Source organism: Struthio camelus, chromosome 2 (genome assembly GCF_040807025.1).
Source record: "Struthio camelus isolate bStrCam1 chromosome 2, bStrCam1.hap1, whole genome shotgun sequence".
Lineage (NCBI taxonomy): Eukaryota > Metazoa > Chordata > Aves > Struthioniformes > Struthionidae > Struthio > Struthio camelus.
In genome coordinates, this window is record NC_090943.1 from 103,579,472 (window position 1) to 103,606,189 (window position 26,718).

Below are 26,718 nucleotides of genomic sequence, written 5' to 3' on the forward strand. Positions count from 1 at the left end.
AGGCAAGAATGTGAGCTCATTCTGTGTCAGATATTAGAGAACCCATAGAAGTCTACAGGAAAAGACTGGTTGTGCTACTCCTGGAACTACTTGGTTTAGTACGACCTGAATTTCTATCTGTCTCATCTTCTAATTGTGCTCTCTTTCTTGTTTTTAAATACCATTTTCATAAAAGTACCTGGTAGAAAACTCCAGGTTGTTAACAATTTTTATGAAGAGTTTGTAACATAACAATAAAGAGGAAGTTAACAGTCCCATCTATGTAAACATTATGGCCCCTGATGATCCTTCATACGCCCTTTTTTCCCTTCCCTCTTTTTAAGACTCGGTGCTTCTGTGACAGCTGCAAAGATGACAAATACACTATTTATAGGCTACCACATAAATGACTTTATTCACTCTTCACTGAATTACAGACATATAATATTGAGTGCTTCCTTTTGTCCCTCCCAGGATGTACAGGTAGAGGTTTGCTTCTAGTGAGATTATCTTGTATTGATTAACAATAGAAACACCAAAAGTGGGGATGGGGGTGGAGGGAGAGGGAGGTTGTTTTTGTTTTAGTTAAAAACAACCCCGCTCAGCACTGCATGCTGCCAAAACAATAAAACAGCTTGTACCTTGTCCCACTGGAACAGCGGCTCCTGGGGTCACATTTAAAGAATCCCAGAAACTCACTCGTGCATTACTCTCATTGCCTGGCTCCTATCAAAAAACAAAAACATACACATGCCATAGAAGAACTTAGGAAGCTCTACAGAGGGTGCTACAACATTTGTCAAATGTTTGCTCACAGCTCCTTCAATCAGGCATATGCAGAACACGGCAACCGTTTATGCACAGGCTGCTCCACTTCACTATTGATGTGTGAAAGAAGCATCAGTGCTGACATGGAAACAAGACTCTTCTTAGCTCTTTCAATGCCTTTGTGAAATAAGTTACAACATTACAGAATTGTTCTTAATTTCTGAATTCATCTGGGAAACAAAAGCTCACCAAGAGAAATACAGGCAAAATAACTTTTTCTAAATGCTGCATGACTAAGTTCATCTTCAGAGGGGTTAAGCGAACTCTAACTTTTTGCTTTGAAATGGCTACAGTAAACGCATTTCACAGGCACATGAACAATAGGAACTAATAAACTGGGTAAGAGCTGCAGTCCAGTTAACTTAGACTTCTGGACATGGCTAGAACCTCAGATTTTAAGGAACAATACAAATAAATAACCACAAGAGGGTAGATACAGGTCAATCTGCCCCTTGTGGGCAGAGCACCTGAGAAAGAATAGCCTTTCCTTTCTAAGATGAACTTTCATCTCTTATTGCTGCTGCTCTTCTTGTGCGACGAATATAGGCAGAGTAGAGTCTTCTTTTTTAAAAAGATCATCAGCTTTTACTCATTTAGAAAGTAATTTAGCACTTGTGAAAGTGAGCAATTCTGTTCCTGTCTTGATTGTGACACAATGGATTCTACCACAGTAGCCGAGATATCTTAGTAATTTTAGTTTCCACTGCAAGCCATACGATACGACAGTATTATGAATATATTTCCCCAAGAGGAAAAAAGAATTCCAGTCACAGTTTACCTTTGATTGTTACTTGTGAAACATGCTGACTCAGTCTGAATTAATATAAGAAAAGGATTTCCCTCACTCTGCTTGTTCTTGTGGAATAATTCATTAGCTACATACTTTTCAGCCCGTACAGTCAAAGATTAAGTCCTAACTGGAGTCTCTTGCCTTATTTAAATGGATCCTCATAACTTTTTTTCTATTACAATCCCCATTGCTAATTTGCATCAATACTCTAAAAGAAAATTCAGTAAATTCACTTAATATTTTCTTTAAACAGGAAAAGCTCTGAATAACAATGTCAGTGACATTCTCTGTCACTAGTGTAAAGACAACTGGCAGTGTTGAATGAGCAGCCCAAACTTCAGCATAAGAAGGGCAGCAATTCTCAGGACTGGAAGAATCGTTATTCCATTATTTCTTCCTTTCTTCTCACAATTTTAAGATAAAGACAAGGTAAAAGTTATTGTTCACTTGCAGAGTAAGCAGTTGGAAGAGGGCTAAAGCTATAGTAATCAGGTTATGGGGTTTTTGCTGGGAGTTGGGTTTTTTTTGCCTTTTTTTTTTTTTTTTTAATAGAGGAAGCATTTTAATGACCCAGAAAACAGAGCTTGCCAAGATCTTCAACTATTCAGCTGAAGCTTTTAATTATTCCAAATGGCTCTCAAAAGCAAGCAAGCAAACAAATAACCCCTCTCCCTCGCCTCCCCCCCAAAAAGCCCACACTTGGCCTAAAAGAAAATAGGTACCAGATTACTGCAGTTGTTACCTCTTATACTCCATCTGTTCTTTCATACAGAAGTTTCCTGGGACTATGTCAGAACAGTTAGGACCAAACTTATTAGTGATGCTCACTGCATAGTCATCAGACTACATAATTTATGGCATCCGTTCTGTTCGGGAAAAAGGAGGTATCACTTTAGTATCTATTAGTAATCTGTCACTGTTATTTACATGGGGAGAAGTGTTAATAAAGACTGGCATTTTTCCCTGATTCATTTCAGGTGTAATAGCAAATTTTGCTCATAACTGGTTGGTACACTGCCTGGAATTGGTTGTCCCCTCTCTGTAGCTTTGCTACAGACAAATTCCAGCTAGCATGGAGATGCCAAACCTATTCTAGACTCTTTCCTCTTCCTGGAAGTGTATTAAGGCACAGATGTTTCTTCACAGCCTAACCACTTCCTTCCCAATACCTTTTTATTTAAATGTGATAAGTTTTATCCTCTCTATTACTGGATGCTTTGTTTAGGAATACTGAACTACTAAGCTTATCTGGGCAACTGAAGATTAAACTCAAGCAAAGTTCAAGCTAAGTTTATTCTTACTTATATAAGTCAAAATGGAACCTATGCTAGTGGAGCTGACTTATCATATGCTTGTACAAAGCTAGAGCTTATAATAACATGAAAGGTTTTTCTGTTGGCAGAGAGTAACAAAAGAGAAATGGTGGCCAGCAGCTGGCTCTACAGCTGTTCCGGATTTCCTTGCAAGCAATTCAAATGAACAGCCCCAGCCACTGTTCCACATATGGTCAGCAGTGGACCGCTATGCTCTGGCATACAGAGAGCTGGGCAATCCAATCTTCTGACTGCAGACAGACATGAACCATCAGAGGCTGGTACCATGGGCTCAGCCGGAACTCCTGCCACACCACAGTGGCATGGTCACTGGAAAGCCACTGTTATCTTGCCACTATATGCTACTCAGGTTTCTCTTCCCCACTCATCACCCTTTAAAGACATGTGCTTCACAACTCTCAGCTACATGAAGACACTGATAAATGGTACAGAGTGGGGAAGGCTGATCATCCTTGCACTACTGCTGTTTTGTTATTTTCTTAATGCTTAAACAAGGCAGAGAGGCGAGAGGGTATATTCAGTCTCTGCAGTCACACAGAAGAACTGTGTTCACCCATTCAACTCATCATATAGAAACCTAAATGACAGGAAATAAGACACAATAGGAATAGTCTAACCAAAATCTCCCCCTCCAGAAACGAGAAAAAAAGTTTATATTTGCCATCTAGCAAAGGGAAATACTTTCTGAAATGCTTTATCTAACCTCAGCTGAATTAAAACTATCTCAACTGAGCTTTGTGTAGCAGAGTAAGGAACAGTTAGACACATGCCTGCAAAATCTCTTCTCCATCCTCAGTTGGGTAGTTGTGATAAATATCCTGGGAACAGCAAAAATTAATATTACAACTCAACAAAAAAAACCCGCAGGGTATCCCAGCCTGATGAGCAATTATATTAGGCTCACTAGACTAACTTCTGGCTGATTAAAAACATTCAGCTTTCATCACATAACAGTGTGGTAATTCAATACTATTATTTGGCAGTATTTTCATTTGCATAAATAAAGCCAAGGGAAACACCTTTCCTGTGCTATAAATTGTTGCTCTTGAAGGTTTTTGAGAATAGCACTTTCTTTTACTTGGGAGCTGCTTAATAAACTACATCCATCATTATTTAGCCCTCCCTGGTGTGTGGTGCTCTAGTCCTCCTATTGGATCCCAAGGAGACAAATCATATTAAATTACAAAACCTTTAATTTACTTTTGATTAAAAAAATCAAAGGGAAAGAGAGGCAATACATCACCTGGGCAAACTGCTTCAAATGCAGTATTAACATTAAAGGATACAAGTACACCCATCCAGAGGATACAACTACTCTCACTTCTTTTTCCTTTTGTTGATTCCAAGTGGACTAAAATCAGTCTCACATGCTATGGAGAAGTTTCATTCACTGGATGGAAAGAAGTACCATGCACCAGTCACTCAAATAACTAGCCTTGCTGGTTTCAAAGTTAGACTAAGTTAACTTTTTTCACAGAGATTTTTGGGCAAGGGAAAATGAAGTACGAAGACAGCACTGAGAGTTTCCTAAATTGTGAAAATAAGGAGCATAAATTCCAAATAAAAACGAAGTCTTGTACCATGAAAGGGACATTATCCTTTTAATCCACTGACAGTGCTATTCTAACACTCATCTGGCAAGATCATATGGAATCACAAATTCAAATGGTCATCCAAGTTCTATAATAGCTACTTACTTGAGAATTCAATCCTATACTTACCTCCCCACAAAATACCCCTGTAAATAAATAACACATTTCCAGGAAATAAGTGTAACTAAATTTTCATAAAATGGAACACAGTATTCATTCACTCTATACAAACAGACTGGGAGTATGCTTGTATTAATTCTTCTGAAGAACACCAACTCCACCATACATAATGAATCTGTCAAAGGTAATAAAATCAGAAAAAGCAACATTTCAAAAATTTTATGGGTTCCTTCCGGATGAAAAACTTGAAGGAAAACTAGTTTTAAAAATAGAGCTGTACATTAAGGAGGAGACAACAAGAAAATGATCTTGACAAGGGAAAGGAAAGAGGCAGAGAAAAGTATAACTTTACAAAGATGCGCACGCATTAAGCTTGGTGGTGTAGCCATGGGTAATAGAACAAGTGAATAAGATAACAAATAAAACAATGCATCCTTAGATTGACTGAAGCATCATCTCTGTGCAATACCTTTCCATGCCTTGGTTTATTTATCAAGGCCAGACTAAGACTTCCTTACAGCCAGTTTATAATAAACCAAAACAAAGTCAAACCCAAAAGACTTCGTTCAAGAGGAGAAAATAAAACTCTCTCCAATTTCTTCTTCCAGTAGGAGGGAAGGAGACAAAAGAAATAGCTTTTCTATATGAGAGTCATCCCAATACGAAAATATATGCTCTTTAAAAACTTGAATCTGCAAGGTCATGAGATTCTGGATCTAATCCTGCAAAAACTTAAAGCAGAAGCTAAGGCCCAACTCACGTACCAGCAATATGTGTGTGCTTTGCTGGATTAGGATGCTTCGCCGATGACTTAGGATTGTGATCATGATGGAGGTTGGCACTAACTGCTAGTCTGAAGAAGATGAGAAAAGTGGCTCATATTTCTGCTGACCCTGGCTATGCCTGATTGCTTTTTACCTGAGAGATATAGTAGCCACCTAAGGACAGCTAATCTCCCCACCTGAGCTTACATGTTTGGCCCTTTGTATGGGACCACTAAAAGGTCAAAAGTTGAGCACGTGCGTAACACTTTCACTGGTTTGGAAGCAGAGCCACTCCAGGTGACTAAAATGGGAACTACTCTGGGCAGGTTGACCAGAGATTTGTTGAGAAAATCAGGTCATCCGCTCTATTATTTTTTCCCTTTTAGACTTTTCAGCTCCATCTTAGCCACATACTTCTCAGGCTGTGCCATACATATACATATTTGTGGGTATCTCTATGAAATGCTGTAGATCACAAAGACAACTCTACCGCATCTTTCTCTAAAACCCCACAATTCTAGGCTGGCTCTATGCTTGACCGGCCAAAGCAAAATTTCCATGGCTGCCCACTCAATGGATTGTTGCTGAAATTAAGCAGCTGTTACAATCAATTTTCTTATTTACACTGAAGAAAAAAAACACACAAAATCAAAATAGAACAAATTTGGCTCACCTCAAATTTCCATGTGTGTGTGTGTGTGTGTGTGTGTGTGTGTGTAAACACACACACATATGGAAATGTAATTGCTAGGATGATCTGAGACAAAGGTGCCTCAAAAGTTGGGATATAAACCTAGAGCTTGGTTTTAACTTCACTTTCTGCCACCGACAACTTCTGAGACCATTGAGAAGTCACTCAAACTCAGACCCTCCCTAATTTCCCATTAATTTCATTTAATAATCTAGGACACCACCTCTTTGTGGCATGTTCCCTTTACCTTCACACACCTGTTTAAATTAGGAAACAAGGCTCCCCCTGCAGCTAGTCATAGATAGAGGCTGCCTGGCAGAGTAGTTCAGAAAGGAAGCCTGAATCACGTGTTCAAAGCAGGCTCCCTCCTGGAAGACCTCCTTTGTCTATTGTGCACATAAGAAAGCTAACCTTCTAACTGAGGCAGCTAAAGCTTTTGTCTGCAGTGTGCACACACGCCTGTGTGTGTGTGTGTGCGCGAGTCTCCTGCGTACTTTAGTTCCAGTCCATAAAGCAGGAATGATGGCACTTCCCTATCTTGCAAGGGTCTCAGGAGAATAAGCACAGGAAAGACTGTGAGACATCAAGGTACTGTGGTGATATAATCACATAGGAGACAGACAGTGACCTAAAAAGAGGAGATTTTAACCACTGGATGGTTTGGAATGGGGAGCTGTGAAGCTTACACCACAGACTTAAATCACTTTGGATTTACTTTGTAGGAAGAACTATTCCACCCAAAACACCACTGCCTGAGTTTTTAACCAGTGCTCTTGGGAGGTCCTAGGTACTCAGAGCACCAATACACCTCTGTAACCTTAATTTCACCTTAAAATGTTGCAGGAATATGTTTTAAATGCATTATATTTACCCCTATCCACTATATCAATATGCACACATAGAGCTTTAACTATTTCAAGGTCCCTGCTGAGAGCTGTTAGCATAGACAGAACATGGGTCTGCATACTATTTACGCCACATGCACCATCTGCTCCAACATTTTAATGCAATTTACCAGGCAAGAGCTGAACTGCTAGATGAAAGATATTAAATTTCCCCTTTCCCAAAACATACCCTGCTGCTTGATATATGAACCTAATTCACCCATAACTAAAATTTTATTTAAGAACATATTCATAAATTAAAAGAAAAAAAATCCTACGTCTGCAAGGTAACATCGATATAATTTTTCTATTCACTACTAATTTGCTGCCCACAAAGAACTGTCAAAATCTGAAAATCCTTTCTCTCAAAGCAAAGACAACGAGTAGACAGGTTAAAAGCTTAAAATTGTTACTTCCCTTCAGACAACAATTTTGATGGTCTTCAATAAACAAAGAAAGACGTATTTACTGCAGCACTGCAGCCAAGTTCTACATGTTAAGACTTCTATTGGGCTGAAGGTGGCAGGACTGGGCCCAGTAATATTTAAATTCTGGAATTAAGTCCTATAACTGATCTGTAAAAGGGCTATCAAATAGAAAAAACTTACACTCCAAGTATCATTTTTCACCCAGGAGTGCACTCACAACAAATAAGCTTCCACCTTTTAAAACAAAAGCAATGCTTTGTTGAAGTTACTACAGACTCCTTCCTTTGTGTTCAATGGCACTTATGAAGGTGTTTAAACAAGACTGGCAATTATTCCTCATGAGAAATACAAACAAAATGAGCAAGGTATAAAGTATTAGGAAAATCGCCTTTGCTATAAATTCAGGATACCACACACAATTCAAAGCCCAAGACTGCCCAGCAACTTTTAAACCTATGCAAACTTGACAAAAGTCCCCTTATCTTACTGAAGGCCCAGCACGGTCTGCTCATTTCCTCCCTGAAGCCATGACAATATCCCCTGATTCATGCTGGAAAACTGGCATTTCCTCTTCCAAATGCCTACATCATTCCTTACTAGATTCACTTTCAAGCTGAGAAGCAAAAAAATGGGTTCCTTAAGACTGCAAATATCAACATGACTTTCTGAGGTGGAAAGTAGAAAATCTACACACAGCAGGAAACCCTTACCAACTCTTCCTATTAGTAGCTTAAATACAGGCTGCCTTCATGATTCATAACCTTAGGAAACAAGGTATCAAACCAATTTCCCACCCAGGGCTGAACAACTGCTTTCCTGAACATTTCAAACCACCAGTCTAGTGATCAGAAGCAACTATCTCTTGTAGTCATTATATCGACATTTTCCTTCATTATTCAACTCAAGGCTCATTAAAGGTCAGTGTAGAAAAATGGGAGTTAAGAATTATCAGAAAAGGAAAAGGGAACACAAAGTCTTTATGCCAATGTACAAAAACACCGTATGCCCGCAGCTCGAACATTACGTGCAGTACTCCTGCAGCAAAAACCTGTGAAGGATGTAGATAAGAGCGATGAGGACTATCAGAACGTACAGATCAGCTCCCATACAGAAAGCTGTTGTATGACCAGGACCTTTTGGCTTGGAAAGCAATCACTGCTGAGAGTTATGCCTGAGATCTAAACCAACCACGAGTGGCATAAAAAAGGAAAAAGAAACAACTATCTATTGTCTCTGCCTCTATGAGATAAGGAGCAGCAACTGAAACTCTTTGGTGACAAGATTCAAAACAACAAGGAGGTGATTCCTCATGCAAGTTAAGTTATAGAAATTCTTGCTACAAGACATTGCAGCTGCTAAAGGTTTACTGAGACTCAAAAAAGCACTTCAACAAATTAATGGAAAAAATTCCATGCGGGCTATTAAATACAAAGGTATCATTTTCAGCTCAGGATACTAAGAGCCACCAAAGCACATCAGGGAAGTATCACTATACCCAAGCTGTGACCTTACGCTCTTTGTGAAGCACCCTGCTTGGCTACCATCAGAGACAGGATACAGGGATGGGCAGATCTTTGACTTGATCTGGTGTGCCCTCCTTAGGTTATATACCTGTAGTATATTCAACTTCAGAAGTTCAAAAACAGCAGGAAAAGTTGCCAGTAATATGGAATTATCTTCAAAATGTCCTTTTTTAAAAAGGGTTTTTTGGTCTCAGAGTTTGGGGTAAACCTTAGTCTAACTTTCATGCTTCCCCACCCCCAGCTAACATATTCTGCAACACTGAGCAGTGGGAATATTGCCATTGATTTCAATCAGCAAAGGATCACACCCTAACTGCTTCCAATTTCACAGGTACTAAGCAACATTATGTGATCACAGCCTCTGAGTAAGCAAATGCCCTATATTCCAAGGTTGCAATCATATTAACCCAAACAAATCTGTGAACTTCAGCACCTTCCAATGAACACAGTCTCTGCAAATCTTGATAACAACTCTGTTGAAACACAGAAAAATGTCTTATGTGCTGTCCACTAACATCAGTTCTACTGTACTATTGTATTCCCCATCCTCCCCATGGACCTAAAACTGCAAGTACTTACAACCGCACTGTAAAGTTTCTATATTTTTTCCAGCATTAACCAGAGTAAAAATAACCTTCCTATAAATAATATACATATAACTCTCATATACATATATACAAATTCATATACAACATTCCTTTTCCTATTCCGGTACAGTTTAAGATGACAAAAAAATGCACAAAAATGAAAAGTCAGACAGTATTATAAGTTAGATTTTATACTTTTTTACTGAATATTAAATTATAATAGTGACCTTCTTTGTCCACCCTACAGTAAATAATTGCTCTGGTTTAGCATCTTTAGCCACAGGGGAACATGTAACATCACTCCTTACAATTCTGTGTCCTTTCAGTAGTGCATATTTTTCCAACAATTTAAATAAAATATTGTAGTAGCATATCTGTTTTACTTTTTCTTTTAAGAATAGTTAATATCACTGCTAGACGTCATATTCTCCATGCAGTTAGCAGCAGGAGACTTTCCTGAATGCAAAACAACTCTTAACATTATTCAACGTCTGGACTGGCTTTAACAGAAATGGTACCTACAGTTCTTTCCAGCTTGCATTTGCTCAACCACTCACAGCAAGACAGCAAGAATTTTCCTTGTTAACACAGAAAGTATGAATGGTCCACAAAACGAGATCACCTCTACCACCCAGTGAATGACTAAGAATGAGGCTGGTTGCCCCTCTCTGGGCAAATTCAAAAATGATTTAACATTTTAAGTATGTGAAATGTTAAGGGTGCGATAAAGCACTAGTAAAGTCTGCAGAAATTTCAACAAAAAGTGATGTTTTGTTTTGTTACCTTTCAGATTCGAGTCCTTTATCATACCTGTGCTGTGGAGGCTCATGTCAGAAACTGGAAATTTAGCTAGCTAAAAAACATAAGAAAAAGAGAGAAGGCTACGGAATCTCTTCGCAGACATCAAAAGAAGGAAAAAATGAGCAGAATGGGAAAACAAGGGATGAAGAACACTTTTAACGTTTTTGAACAAATTTGACGATTTTTCCTTATGACCAGTACATTTCTATTTACATGTACCAAATGACTATCACACTATTTAAGAGAGGCTGAAATCAAAGAAAGGTTTCTCCCTAAATACAAGAAGGCATCAGAAGACTTCAACAGGCTATTCTCTTTTGGAAAATAACAATTTAACAACTTTAATGTCAACTCCATACAGTATTAAAGCTACAATGGAACTCTTCACTCAAGATTGAAAATCTTAAATGATCTGTCAATACCATCAAAATTTGCCACATACTCAGGTTAACCTCCAAGGAACTAGAGTGAAGTATTTAAGGCAGGGAGCTGTCATTGCGAGATCTACCAATCTGATAGAATCATCTGTCAACATAAAAAACCAGCTACTTAATGCCTAATATCCAGTCCTTTTGAGGCATGGACCCTGTCTTTTCATCTGTTCACAAAGCTTCTTCGGTTACCGCGTATATATAAATGAAACAAAACTACATAAAAATCATCTGTGCTGACACATCCTCAAAGACTCTTTAAATTACAACCACTAAAGATCATCAGGCACATCCAGCTTATGCTTTGAGTGATTGTTTCCGATTGCCTTACAAACTAGTGTTTCATATTCAAGCACTAATACATAAACCAAAAGGATTTGAGGTTTTTGTAGAAATAAGCTATCTTCCTTCCCCTCGGGAAAATTTTATTTTCCTATGGAAGAAAAAGCCATGCTTGGCTGCAAACATTAAATTTCATAAATATGTATTTTAATAGTCAATAACAAGCAAAAAAAGCCCATAAGACAAAAATCCAAAACTGCACGATACTAGGAATGCTATGGACCATATGAAAATACCGAAGCCTTTCTGCTAGTTATTTAGTTTATTGGAGCACTGAAATTCTTTGAAGCAAAGGATAAACTGTGCACAAGCACAATCCATTTCAGTAAGATCAGTTTAAATAAATATTTTTGAAATATCTTCTGTAGAGAAGATTTCATTCAATTTCTGTTCATTCTGCTGCAGATTCCTCTACAATTTCTGCACACTCATCAGTTTCTTCTCCAATTTTTAATCAGTGAGCTGTGCAGCATACCATGAAAAGGATCTTCCCGCTTTCAGCCTGTGAACTGGCACACCAAGACAAGTAACCGAAATACTCCTTCAGCACTAGGTCAGTCAGCCAAAAATGAGGAACGTTTCTCTTTTTCACTAAGCCCTACTGAGCTGGTTTCTGGTAGAGCCTTTGAAGAGATCAAGGCAGGAACAAGCAATTCCCCTTGTCTATTCTAGACAATCTAACAAAGGAAAGATTCAGCGCATCTAGGTGTAGGCACTAGTGTTTACTCCCTAGTCAGAGGAGGCACCTCCGCACTGTGGGTCACAGCACTGAGGCTAGATGCTTAATGTTAGGTGATGTGATATCTATGTGTAGTTAAGGAATTTTGTAGTCAGTGATCAAATGGGGAGCAGGGGAAACACTAGTATTTTTCCATAAGTATGTTCTTCTGAGCAGTCCATCTCAATTTCTTTTGCCTGTAATTCTCCACTGACTGAAAATAATGCTGCCTGCCATACAGGTGAGCAAACAGTATTCTGAACCAAGGCACAAGGACAGAGCTATTTGGAAATCACAGGCCTCCTCTCCTGGGCTAATGAAGACCCTACTCCTTGTTGATCTGCACTGGTTTAAAAGTGAGGGTTTTATTTTAACCTGAGTGTCCTACATAACCAACACGCTTTGGACTTGTACTCTGACAACAATACTGCAGTAACGTAACTCAACTAAAAGCTTTGGCGCTTCAAAGAAACTTAAGGGCATGGGACCAAGGTAATGAGCAAAGCAGAGATCATGGACACTGGAGGCACAATGGATATTTAAAGGTGGAAAATGAGGAACTATTGAAATATCACTGCTGTTCAAATAACAGGATGGATGGCTTTGGAGTGCACTCCAGTCCTGCTACCAAAAAAGCTGAAGGAGCTAGGAAAGAAAATTTTTATCTTCATCCTTCTGCACAGAAACTCTTCTTTCTGGATGTCTGGATTTTCAGTTCTGGACAAAGACAGCTTGCTGCCATAACATGCAAATTCAGGGGTTAGTAACAGCAAACTTGGCTTCACCATAAATAGATGCAAGTTCGCATGCCAAGAACCTACTGGGGTTTAAATTGTTATAATATAGGAATAAAGAAAAGAATACTGGGCACAGCAGCAAGCAGGGAATATTGGCATTTAACTTGTTACTTGACTGAAAATATCAACTTACCTTTCCCTCATTGGTGTTTTAAACCAAATCAACTAATTACTAGCCAACATAAATTATGACCACACTTCTTCCTCACTTGTGGCAAACAGATTCCAATGCTTCAATAAAGTCACACTGAGAGTCATTAGACTCAGCTTTTGTAGCCAAGTGTTTTTGCAGAGCCACTGGAGGGAGCAGAAAAACAAAATCACGGCTATATAAAGTGCAACTCTCACTAACTATAGTAAAAAAATGATTGGCACTTCCATGACAAAGAGCTTCAGCCCTCTAAAAATATCTTGCTCATGAAGTAAAATAATCTTTTTTTTAAAAAAACAATAATAATATATTTTTTAATTAATAATACAAATATAAAAGTCATTCAAAAGCTGGACTTAGTTTACTAGATTTGTGTGTTCCTTGAAAGATTAGAATTGCAATAAACTAGTTAGTGAAGTTTTGGTACAGAAAGGACATAATTTTGAAGACTATTATTCAGAATGTGACCAAAAGCTTAAGGCATATTAAATTGAAAGCTTCGATTGCGGCAGAAAACTTCCCCTTGGTGTTTCATGCACATTGATTCACAGACACAAAAACACACACACACACACACACTCATTCATTAATTGCTCTGAGAACACACTTTAGCTCTTTTAACACACATTAAAGGAACCTAAACATAACAGAACAGAAAAGCTTTCCAACGAGAAAGCCTGGTCATTAGTCTGTTACATCAGATCAAAATTAATATTACATAGTCTTCCATTTTTGAGGCTGAATAGAATCCGTATCACATTTATCATCCTATGAACATGATAGCCCTAGAAAGATTGTTAGCATAAAACGTTAGCCCCTTGGGGAGGAACTCTGGAAGAGGATTTACACTTTAAAAGGAAAATGATCACATTAACACACATGCAAGCTTGGAAGAATACAAGCAGCCCTAAGTACTTGGGAAACTGAGCCATTTACAGTTATCAGACTTGAACTTCAGAAGAAAGAATTTACAACACATTAGAAGACAACAATAGCTTAGGAAATCAACTGCAACAAAATAAATGCTACTTGAAAGAGCACTTGCAAGAAATAAACGGATCACATCCCAAAAGGCCCCCATTCCTAACAAATGGTACTGAACGACACTGACTGACAGAGGTCTGAGCACCGACCAACTGCACTGCGCTTAAGCAAATTGCCTATTCTCCACCAATGGAAAAACAAGCACATAAAATTCTCAATATGAAAATAATCAGAAAGAAGTGTCAATTTGTCTTCTCTTTCCTTTCTGCTTATGTGCAAGTTTTAGAAGGTAAGTCATGTTAGATGACATTTCTCAGCAATAATTCCAACTAAATTAAACGATGCTGTTTTTAGTGCAGTTTCAAACTCACAAATAACCAATCTGAGGAGCAAAAAAAACCTGAAAGATAAACAAAACCAGAAAGCAACCTATCGTTTACCCAAGAACCAAGCAGCAATATGAAAGACGTCACATTCCTCTTTCTGTACTTTAGAGATAATAGGACATTCCGAAATTCCAAATATTAGGGGATGCTATTTGTTTGACGCTTAAATCCGAACTATGAGTGCACTTGACTTCTCTTGGAAGACAGAAGAATACATACACTAATTCATTTGCTTATCTTTTAAAGCCAAGATTCATCTGTCTCCTCACCTCACAAAATAAAAGACACGCTTTCTGTTCGCAGGCTCCAGCTCACTCACTCAACAGAGGGGCTGAAATCACAGCATGCAAGGACTGCATTCCATCTGAGGACTATTTGTTGCTGCTGCTACTAACAGGGTTGCCTGTGCTCACCAGGGAGAAGGGGGCATTTCAGACTGTGAAACTGATTGTGCTAGAAGTGTTTGCTAATAGAGATGTCAATGAAGTAAAGGAGTTTCAGTACCTGAGTTAACTAGCTGTTGCTCCATGACCCCACAGCCCAGGACCTCCAGCCATTCTCCTTGGAAGTTGATCTCCATTTCAAAGGAAGGGTGAGTAAACGGGAAGTAGCAGTCGACCCATCTGACTTGCAGTCCTGTAGCAGTGTTTAAAAAATAAATAAATATAAACGGTGCATGTTTAAGAGGCCATCCCTCTAACCGTCTGTAAAACTTGCCCTTCAGCTAATGACACAATTACAGCAATCCAGAGAAAATAAATAGCAAACAAACTAATTTACAACACTTGTGCAAGGCAATAAATCTTAAAACTTGTGGAAAAAAAATGACCATGTCTTTTCTAATATGAAAAACACTTTGTGCAATTCAAGCACCCTTTGAAACCAAATCAATCATTTGTCAAAGTAGCAACCATCTGGCACAGAATGAAAATGAGCCCAGATTACGGAAAGGTGGGTAATTTTGTTATTTTCTGCACCTTGAAATGACCAACTGCTCCTTACTGGAAAGGTAAAATCTTTAATTTTTAGTTAGCATTTTACTGCCCAATCAGGCAAATACATCTCTTTTTTTCTCACACACTTCCATCAGAACCTGTTTAAAATACAAAACTATTCCTTCCATGTATGTTTAGAGAGGAACATTACAATTAATTATTAATACACACAAATATAGAAATATACATAACATTATGAAGGTAGGCTGGACACAAACACACAGAGTACTCAAAGTGGACTGATACCCTGCTCTGGCACTTGAAGGAAGCCGAGAGGAACTTGCTGTGGATGAGAAGCACAAGGCAGCAGTGATGCTCCGCAATTCGCTCTGCTCCCGTCCTCTCAGCGCCTCTGAAGTACCACTGAGGAGGGCTAGGAAACACCTCGCACCGCAGAGCAGAGCAGCGGAGCCAGAAGAGGCCTACAGTGTTGCCAGATAGAGATGTTGTCAAGACCCTCATTATATTTGACAGATTTCAGTTCTTGTAATCATTTACGCAAGCTTTCTTCCCCTAAAGAGATTCTTCTAGTCATTAGGTGGCAAGAGAAAACTGTCTTGGAAATATGAACCTTAAAAACTCAAAAGAGAACTGAACCACTATTATAGGCTTTAATCCCAAGACCACTCTTCCCTTCAGTTAAGTCAAATTCTAATCACCTTTATGATCATTAACAATCAGGCAGTCTCGGTTTTAAAAATAACGGGCAGAGGAAAGATTGTTTGGGTGAGATGATAACTGTTCACACCTCTGCTGTGCTTTTTCTGGCCTTTTTTGGATTTGAAAAGAAACTTTAAATACAAAATGGTGTGATTTGTATTGAGAGTTTTTCAAATTACACAATGTTTTCTGTAGCCTCAAGCATTAGATTTTCTCTGACCGTTTCTGAAATATTAAACGAGGCTACAGAAACATACACAATAAATTCTAACAAATACATGCATACATAGCCAAAGCACAAAATATCTGGCAATTATGAAGTACTTTGTGGTTGCTATGAATTTTCAAATGGAGAGATAGATTTCAAAACATATACACTGGTACTTCTAGATTTTCTTTTCTTTCTTAAAAATAAACATCAGGTAACTATAAGAATGATAGACTAGTGTTTTCATAACTTTCATACACACGATTCAGAAAGTAGAAACATTAGCAGTTAGATCACTCATAACTATATTGTGACTTAAAGCAATCACTTATTTCTTGTTTAATGTGTGTAAAAATACAAAATATTACATAGATGAAACATGTATACAACAGTACGGTATGTGGAAAACATATTTTTTAACTTCCTGATCTGTGTACAAATGCAGTTTAATCCTAGGCCTGAGGTACAACTTTGCACACTCTGTAAAGCTAAGTACAAATGAGATATCTTCATTAAGTTTGCAAAATTGGCAACTGTAGCAAGAATGACATTGAGCATTCAAGTAGTGTCATTCTCAATAACAACATTCTGATGATGCTTTCTTTTTAATCCTCTGCTTTTTTCAAAATGAAGTTCTGGGGAAAATATAAAGGATTTCTCTGCTTTTTCATTCCTAATTAAAAGATTTTTTGGTTTTTTTACATTTAAAGATCATTTTTATTTGAATCTTAATGCACGTAAGTACTTTTCTTAAGGGACACTTGTTTACTTACTTGCATTTAAAACAAACACAAATGCAGACAAAATGAAACAAAACAAATCCACCAAGAAGAAACAAATCTGACCTTCACCTGTTCCTTAATTTAATAAATATGCCCATATGACACAATGACTTCATTCATACAGGATCCAGGACAATTGGGAAATAGCTCTGTATTTTATATTCAAGTGTTCTTTAAGACTTTTGGCTCTGGAAGACTTTATCGAGAAAAGCAGAGGGTGCTCAACTTCCTACAAGATTAAGCACTTCTATTGACTGTCACAGAATAAATGGGTACATTTATTATTTAGAAACAAAATATTGTCTTGGTGCTCAACATATTCCCAAAGAATAAAGGGTATTGCTCATACTCAGCAAATTAAAACACAAAAGACTTAAAGGACTATGAGGATTAGGCTTTCTGTAGCGCTGCCTAATTTACTTGATAAGGCTTAATTTATTTCTTCTCAGACTACAGACTACGTAAACTTGGCAAAAAGGATTTTTTTCTAGAAATTTTAGAAAGCCAAGAGATGCAAATCCAACTTAAAACAGAGACACTTAACAGAATACAGAATCTAACCAAATGTCTGATCATCAGCTATATTCTCAGTAATTTCATTATTTCAAGGGGATTATTTATATTAGCGAGAGATATGACCTCAGTTCACTGCATCGCGATGTCCATGGGAGTCCTTCTGTGAGTAAATGTTCAGCAGTAACTGTCTAAGCGCTGCATCTCTGATAAGTAAAGAAAACATGGCTAGTTATTGTTATCCTGGAGTAATGAATCCAGGTAAGGAATTGGATGTAGCTTGCACTCTAAAGTAAGGGTGTTACCAGATATTGAACTAAACTAGTAGCTGTCAGTGTTAGTTTAGTTGAGTCTCATAATGCAAAAGGCTTGACGAAAGGCACAAAAAAACCATACAAAAACAAAAAAACTCTCACTGCTAAAAGCAGCCCATTGCTATGCTACCGCAGGGAAGCGACAAAGCCAGAGACCCAGATGGTCTTCACTGACCAGAAATTCTCTTTGTTTCTGTACGGATTATTTTTACAGAAGGATTCTACGGGATAAAAAGGGAAAATTTGCAAAACTGAAGCTACTGAGAACAGAAGGTATTAAAACCTGTCCACTTGAGAAGTCCGTTAGTTCCTAAGTGTTCTGCACTTCAACTAATTCGTCTCACTACAACAGACTGGAGTCAGCTGACCATAAGCCTACTTGAGCTCATGTGTTTCAGAAGTTATTAGCCAGACCTTTATAGCATCAATAAATGATCACTCCTTTTTTTTTTTTTAATTACAAAAAAAAAAATCCTTACACTCATAGATCTCAGAGCACTCTGCCGAGGAGATGTCATTACAGCAGAGTTAAAAGACAAAAGAACAGAACAATGTGTTTGATTTTAAATACATTCAATAGCTACTCAGTGAGAACTAACGACGGCAGAACTATTAGTTAAAGCATGGCTTTATTCCTCCAGCCATCTCTCAAAGGTGTCTAGGAATTTGGTAGATAATTAAAAAATGTGAATCTCTTGAAGAGATTTAATGAAAATAATAAAACATAATTCAAAGAAATTCAGGGGCAGGTCTTCAACCAACACACAAAAAATCAGTATGACTAACTGTGAACTCGAAACCCTTTGACTCTTTGCTTGACTTCATTACAAGTTTATCTGCTTGTCAAAATAACCACTGTTCAGTTCATTCATTTCTCCTAGTGGGATGATGAGAGATCTCATCATAAAGGCTGTCCTCTTCAGAGGAATAGAATGAACAGCTCAGCAACTGCATATCAACTACCTGGAAACATCCCCAATATGCCACCTAGCATATGCCACCTGGCCATTAATGAGGCCATAATCCACTGCCCGATGTGAGGCACTTCCATTGCCATGAGTGACACACCAACGACAGCAGCCCACACCTGAGACTGCAGTGGGCTGAAATACTCGAGACAGCCATTTCTATCTCCTAGTCAGCATTTTGTCAGCAGAACTTCCTGAGATGAGGAGGAAATCAGTGCATGCCTTTTCACATCTCACTTGCTAGGAGTCAAGTGTCCAATTCCTAAAGATCCAAGAGAGCAACACTTTCACAGCAAAAATTGTTCAGTATTTCACACAAGTCACGTTTTCTTCTTCCTATATATCCCAACATGCAAAATCTTAACTTTCTGCAATTGCAGAAACAGAAAGGCACATACATTTCTGGACTAGGTGGGAGGGAGGGAGGGTTGAGCGGATTTTAGCATCCCTTATTAGCAAAAAACATTCTTGTGTACAAACAGGACCTTTAGCAAAGAACTGTGAAGAAAATAGGTTTCTGTTACATCAGCGTCAGTGGAACAGTTGGACACCTTAAATAAGGTTTAAATCACTTTCAGGAACTGGTCACTTAAAGGACATACAAGCTGTGCAAAGCTATACCCAATTTTATATCTGCCAGTGGATCCCTCCACAAAGATCATCGGATCTTCACAGCATTTCTTCCTGCAGCAATTATTGATTCCATTAAAGTCAAAGTTTCTCATTTACTTTACATTCATTTCCTGAGCCTAGCCATGAATAACCCAAATATGACACATAATTCTCAGGGCACTGTTAAGCAAAGTAAACAATTTTTTAAAATCATAGACTATATAGACACAAGTGAGTTGGGCAAGGGCAAGTAAAGCAGTGTTTTGTGAGTTAGTATTTGGTCTGTCTTATTTAACAGCTTCCCTAATGAGATAGAAATGAGAGCAACAGCTTACTAGTTATATGTGTTCATTGTAATACATTTGGAATTTACGGCAAACACTAGAAATAATAGGAGACATACAAGGGTCAGAAGTGTCAGCAAAAAGCAAAATGAGAATTCGTTTGGAAAAGGGTTCTTGGAAACTGATACACCTGAGGAACAGAATAAGATAAAGTTATTACATAACAAGAAAGGAACCTGCACCTACTGCTTGCAGACAAGAAAGATTTGTTTAAAGACATGACTGTCAACAGCAGCCTTGGCTGTGGTAATCATAGAATCTCAGAGTTTAAGACCCTAAGGGGTGCAAGGAAGATAAGTAATAAAATAAAGATCCTGGACTTTAGAAAAGCAGATTTCAACTTGCTCAGGGAACTGTTAGGAAGGATCCCTTGGGAGTCTGCCTTAGAGGGCAAAGCAGCTCAGGAGTGCTGGGAGACTTTCAGAGACAGCCTTCTCAAAGCACAAGAGCAGTCCAGCCCCCTAAGGAGGAAAAGGTGCTAACCAGGCATAAAACCAGCCTGGTTAAACAGTGAGCAATGGAGAGAGCTCAAACGCAAAAAAGAAACTGAGAGATGGAAAAGGAGACAGGCTCACAAAGAGGCAAAGAGAAATATTGCTTGGGCCAGTTAGGAAGGCAAAAGCCCAGCTGGAGCTCAAACTGGCATGAGACATCAAGAATAACAAGGTAAGTTTCTACAGGGAAGTCAGTAGCAAGCAGAAGTATAAGGAAGATGCAGGTCCTGCTGCTGCATGGGGCTGGCAAGTTAGCTACAAATGACACAAAAAAGGCTGAGTATCCAAGGCTTTTTTTTTTTTTTCCTTCAGTCTTCACAGGTAAAGCCAGCCCCCAAGTCTCTATTTCAAGTAGCAACAACAAAGGAATGGTGAACCACTGATAGAAGACGAGGGTTGAGTTAGGGACCATCCATACAAGTTGGACATATGGGAGCTGATGAGACGCATCAGAGGTTGCTGAGAGAGTTAGCTGACATTGCTGAGGATCATGGAGATCAGGTCAAGTGAGGAAGAGGACAAATACTATATCTACCTACAAAAAGGCAAATAGGGAAGAACTGGGAAACTACCGACCAGTCTGTCTGAGTTCAGCCCCTCAGAAAATTATGGAACAAGTCCTCATGAAAGCTATTTCCAGGCACAGAAGGTGATTGGGGAAAACCAACATAGACTGACCAAGGGTAAATCATGCTCAGCCAACCTGATTGCCTTCTATGATGAAACAGCTTGTGTAGTGGACGAGGAGAATGCTGTAAATGTCACTTGCCTTGATTTTAGCAATGTGTTTGACACAGTCTTCCAGAACACCCTTCCTGGTAAGATATGAAGCTGCTAAAATATGAACTGGACAGATGCACCACAAAACTGGCTACGTTGGCAGAAAACTGGCTGCGCTGAGGAATTCAAGGGTGCTGGCTCAAAGTTGAACTGACAGCTGGTTGCAAGTGGAGTTCTTCAGCGGCCAGTGCTGGGTCTGATACTATTCAGTGTCTCAATAAATGATCTGAATGACAAGGCTGAATGCACCCTCACCAAGTTTGCAGATGACATCAAACTGGGAAGAGAGGAAGATATGCCAAAAGGAAACCACCATTCACAGAGACCTCAAAAGGCTAGAAGACTACGCCAAGAAGAACTGCATGAGGTTTAAGAAAAATAAACATGAAGTCCTTCACCTGGGATAGAATAATCCCAAGCAGCAGTACAGGCTAGGGTCTGACTGGATAGGATGCAGCCCTGCCAAAAGGGACCTGAGAGATCCAGGAGATAGCAAGTTGAACATGAAATAGCAATGAAGGCAAATCATGCCCTGGGCTGCATCAGCAATAATATAGGCTGCAGATCAAGGGATGTGATTTTTTCAGTGCTACTTGGTTCTTGTTAGACTACAGCTAGAAAAGTGCCCAGTTTTGGCCCCTCAATTTCAAAAAACTACCTTGAAAAGCTGGAGACAGTCCAGCGGAGGGCCACCAAGACGACTGGAGGATTGGAGAACTTGACATATGAGGAAAGGTTGAAAAAACTGTTTTGTTCAGCCGAGAGAAGAGAAAACTTGGCAGGGGAAGGGCACGGGGAGGGAACTAATCACAGTCTTCCAACATCTAAAAGGGAGTTATAGAGAAAAAGAAGATACTCTCCCCACAAGGATGCGTGGTGACACAACCAAGAGGCAATGAGCACCAGTTGCTTCAGGGAAAATTCTATCTGGATGCAAGGGGAAAAAAAAAAAACTTCACCATGAAAGCAATTAACTATTGGAATACGTTCCCCAGAGAAGTGCTGTAATCTTCCTTGTCGGAAATTTCCAAGATTTGGTTTGACAGAGCCCTGGATAACCTAATCTAAGGCCCTGATTTCAACAAACATAGGACAAGATGATATCCAGAAGTCCCCTCTAACCTAGACTTTTCCCTGATTCTAAAGAAGTCACAGTGAAAAACATGGTATTTTGCTGCAAATTGTAAGCCTGCAATCAGAAGGAACAGCAGTGATTTTTCACCTGTTTATGCAGAGCAACAAATCACAAAATCAACACATAGTAATTCTTTTCCATTTGCCTTAAAAGGATTACTTCCGAATCTCTTGGAGAGCAGAAAGCTTTTGGCAAACTACAGATGGCTTAGAAAAAAAAATGGAGGTGGGGAAGACTGACCTGATGTGGGAGGAAAACTAAAATAGTTAACCTTGTACAGCCTGGTTACAACTCAAATGAGACACAATTACTTCATTGACAGATCTGAATGTGGAGATGGAGGTATAAGTTAATTATTTTAGTTTAAAAGTGTGCACAGCATCTGGGGGTAATAGAGAAAAATTAAGAAAGGTGATCTCTAGGTTGAATATTTGAAATAGCTTCCTGACAGCAAGATCTCATGAAAGAAACGGAATGAACATCACTTACAGAATGCAAAATTAGGCAACATATACCATTAAAAAATGCAATAAAAGGGACTATCTCACATTGTGAGTAATTTAAGACAACTGATTGCATGCTCCAGATCTCTCCCTCTCTGTAATATCTGTCATTCCTTTGGCAGTTGGCAAAGCCAGGAAAAAATAAAAAGACAAACTTGGGGAATAAATGTAGATGCAGATTTTAATGAAGTCTTTGACCTTCCATAAACTAGTGATCTTTAAGTAACTTTTGTTACATTATTTACTGGCATGTACAGTCAACAGTGAAGTATCCAGCATTCCTGATAGTGCAGGGTAAGTCAGATGAAGCAAAAGTGTCTCATTAAATATTGTGTAAACTAAGCTTAAGGCAATACGCATTTGGCACGTAATGAAAAAAAAAAAAAAGGCAGTGAAATGGACAGTTAAAAACCAGAGTTCCTCAATCTATCATCGACCTGAGCTGGTCAAATTACAGAAAAGCACTGAAGAAGCACAGCTATTCAAGTGCAGAACTTCAGGCCTAAGCTAGTGTATGCAAAACTTAACTTGCATGTCTGTGCATTCATGGCAGGCCTAACCTACAATCCAAACAATCTGCCTACAGATAACAGAGATGACTCTATTACAATTCAACATTTCAGTAGTTTCCTGCAGCTATACACATGCTTCCCAGCTAGAACAGATGTGTGACTTAACTACAATATTCTGCGGACAGTATGGGCTGTAAAGAATACAACCAAAGTGAAGTATAGAAAGAATAAAATTTTTGCTTTTAATAGAACGTGAGGCCTAACAGAACATCCACAAGAAGAAAAATTACACAATTTTTCTAAGGAACAACGAATGCAATAAAATATATTCTTAACTTTAAGTTAAAACCTAAGGGAGTTGAGATATGGAATTAAAAACCTACCATAAAATGGAGAGCAAAATGAAAATTAAAAGATGAAAGATGTTAGGAGACAAATTTAGTTATGTGTGCCCCAGGTCACTTGCACTGCACCCATCTTGAATGTCTACTGTTCAGTGTGAAGCTTACTTCTTTGGGTACTGCTTTAAATCCCTGTTCTTATTGATAGCTTATAAGAAGATCAAGAAAGCGAAGGCGTGGTAGCTTCACATTTCCAAGAATGGAAAAAAAAAAAGATATAGTCACATTTAAAACACTACCCTGTCTTTGTCTCAGAAGAATAGCGTGGGCATAGAAATAGAACATCCCCACAACAAGAGGAATGAACCTACCTTCAGCTTGCAGGTTTACAGTCATTTAAGGTTTTTTTTTTTTTAATGTCCTTCTAGCCACTGTATGGACTGTAGAAGAATTAATAATAGGCAACATACACAAGCTTAAAGTGCAGTATCTGTCAACAGTTATAGAAGGATGTCACTACCGTTTCAGATATTACTAATAACTCCTAGAAAATGCTCTCTTTTACAGCACCCTGAGCATCTGAGGCACTGATCTAAAAATATCATTCGTTCTATTACTCACTTTGATCCTAATTTTGTAGGTTTCAAAAGGCTGCTGATAAGTAAAATACAATCATAAGAAGAACTAAAGTCAGGAAGTTAATACAATTTCTTTCCAGGTGGGATATAACAAAAGTAGTAAGCGTTTTCTTTGTTGTAAATTCAGCTTTAGAATTTCAGAAAAAAATTCAAGCAGTCATACATAGGCCTTGAGACTATCATCAATCCACTCCTGGAACTACTGCTGTAAATTCAGTGGGCATCTTAAAAGAGCTTTGAAAGTAGCCAGCATATCCCATGCATTCTAATACTATCTAGCATTTCCTCAACAGAAAACAAAAAGGAATCAGTTCAGAAGATCAGCTTCTTTGCCAGTAAATAGTATTAACATAGCAATTTTAACTCAGACCATTTATAAACTCAGCTACAGAAACAGAAAACAGATATTTCTGAGGAGAGAACAGTATTTCATTCGTATATACAGTCATTTATTACCCTTCCTTATTCCACTCTAAATACCAAACAACTATTATTTTTCAGCTTTGTGCTAACTTAGCAAACACTGTCTCCCCTCAACTAAGAGGTTTAATTTATTTACGTAAAAGGTAATGCTCATGGCACTTTGTGAACACAGGCAGCAAAGCACATGCATGCAGCTACACCTTCTCCTGTCAAGTCCCATGCTGTTAGTGTGAGACTGTTCATTGCCCACTGCTCTCCCACTGCAGCGCTCAGCTCTCATGCAGTCCCATGTGTGACAGCACAGCTCCTCTCTGCCTTCCAGCTACATTAGGCAGGCAGTGTCCCTCTGAGGACAAGGGAGAGGTCCACCCAGGCTAGGGTTGTGGTTGGAATTGCCTCTCATTGCAGGATCCACACTGACATTACACATTACATCTACTGTAATACCTCTCTTCTGCCACATGTGAGCCTGTAGTTGTGTCTGGCATGGGTCCTCACCTGTATGCATGCCCACCATATTACCTTAAACACTGTACACCAACCCTCTTCACAAACACCTGACGCAACACAATGTGGCATGCACCAGTATTCAGGAAAATCAAGAGGAGCGTGCATTGTCTGATGGGCTCTCCTCAGTAATTTTGCAAAACTGTGTACATAATACTATAACAAAAACCATAAAATATAAAAATATAAAAATACAGATTACAGCTGAAAGGTCAATCAATAGCGAGTTACTCTGACACTACAAGACACTCGAATGGAATTCTTGACTAAACTTGAGATAAAAATGCAACAGTCAATGACAGAAATGAAAACTCCTACCATTACTATCCATTCCCATAAAAAAAAAAATAGAAAAAGAAAAAAGAAAAAAGAAAATAGAAAAAAGACTGTTTCAGTATACCAGCTGTCAACATCACTCCTAATCTTCTTGTTTTTATTATGCAGTCAGAAGACTGGATTCCTACATGCCCATCAGCAGTCCAGGCAAAAAGGTGCAAGAACCTACCATCACCAAAGATGTGAGTCATGAGCTTTGTGAGCACTTGCTTCAGATTGAACTCCACCAGCCTCACTGCCTCCATGGTGTGAGATTCTTGCTTGTGCGCGGTGCGGTGACCTTGCTCAAACAACTGGAAATCTTCACCATCTTTTACATTGCAGAACAACTAGAACAGAAACACAAGAATACCATTGTTTTGTATTCATGGTTCAAAATGAAAACAGCAAAGATCTCAAATGGAGTTTTATTGATGTAAGTAGGACTCCCAGCTGCTAAGTCTGCAGCACAAAATACAAACGTAAAGAGGGATTTTACACAAATTCTGTTCACTAAACGGAGATGAATCATTGAAAGAACAGGAATATTCAGTCAATGAGATTAATTTCTGTACCATAACTTCAATAATAATGATTAGCTAGAGAGAACTATTAATTTATAGAGGAAACAAATGTCTCTGGGGTAAATGTTTTTTTTTAAATTCTGTTACTCTGAAAGTTATCATGCAGAACAAAGTACACTGTATAGAATATCTAAACTATATCCTAAAAACTATAACATACAATGGCATTTATCACTGCTTCAACATTTTTTAATATTTAGTATTTCCTAAAGGAAATAAAAATTAACAAACTGTGTGGAGGGTTTTTTTGTATCCGCAATCAAATTAATTTTAATATAGAACTTGGTCCCATAGAATGGAACTTTAAACTGCCTGCATTTGATTCATCTTCAACACAGTTTATTCCTGTAAGGGCTACCATTTTTCCGAGCTTCTTTAGACACATCACCTTTCTGCATACAGAAATTTTGCTTGCATGGAACTTAAGAGTGTGGGGTCTTGGTCTGGTGTTTTCAGATTAATTACAAAGCACATGGTCACTGCGCTTGGGATGTGATAAACTTGCTGTGTGTGTAGAGGCTGCTCTCCATCACGTCTGAGCAAGTAAAAGTTGTCCGATTTCCTGTACATCCACATATATTTCTGTCCACGAAAACCCAAGCAGACATGTACCAGCAATTCTAATTCCTCTCAAAGAGGTAAATAAAGCACTCCTGCTAAGTTACGTCATTACAGGTTCTGTCTTGGGGAGACAGAGACAGTTTTATAGCGTGAAGAGGACATGTGTTGGAAATTCTTACAACTATATACTAAACAACTCTATTAATTTTGGAGGGCAGGGGGAGTTAATTGTGAAACCGCTTCTACTGACCTTCCCTACCCGTCCTCCTCCACCTTTCAACAGTCAACCAATCGCAGATACAAGAAAAAAAACTGTTTTCAGATCTTCTTCACAGGAACTCTCCTAACAGAACTAGCTCTTATTCAAGAGATGCCATGAACAGTGCATATCCTCAATTC

The 26,718-nt window shown here is 38.6% G+C and overlaps 1 protein-coding gene across 8 annotated transcripts in view; it reads right to left on the minus strand.

Moving 5' to 3' along the window:
- Window positions 1-26,718, minus strand: part of FARS2 (phenylalanyl-tRNA synthetase 2, mitochondrial) — a 259,641-nt gene that overhangs the window by 167,243 nt on the left and 65,680 nt on the right. For all 8 annotated transcript variants that reach the window (XM_068931926.1, XM_068931927.1, XM_068931928.1 and 5 more), the window contains 2 exons: window positions 25,365-25,524; window positions 14,635-14,766 (listed from right to left, as the gene is read on the minus strand). In XM_068931926.1, the coding sequence (XP_068788027.1) occupies window positions 14,635-14,766; window positions 25,365-25,524 (292 nt within the window). The remainder of the gene's footprint in view (window positions 1-14,634; window positions 14,767-25,364; window positions 25,525-26,718) is intronic.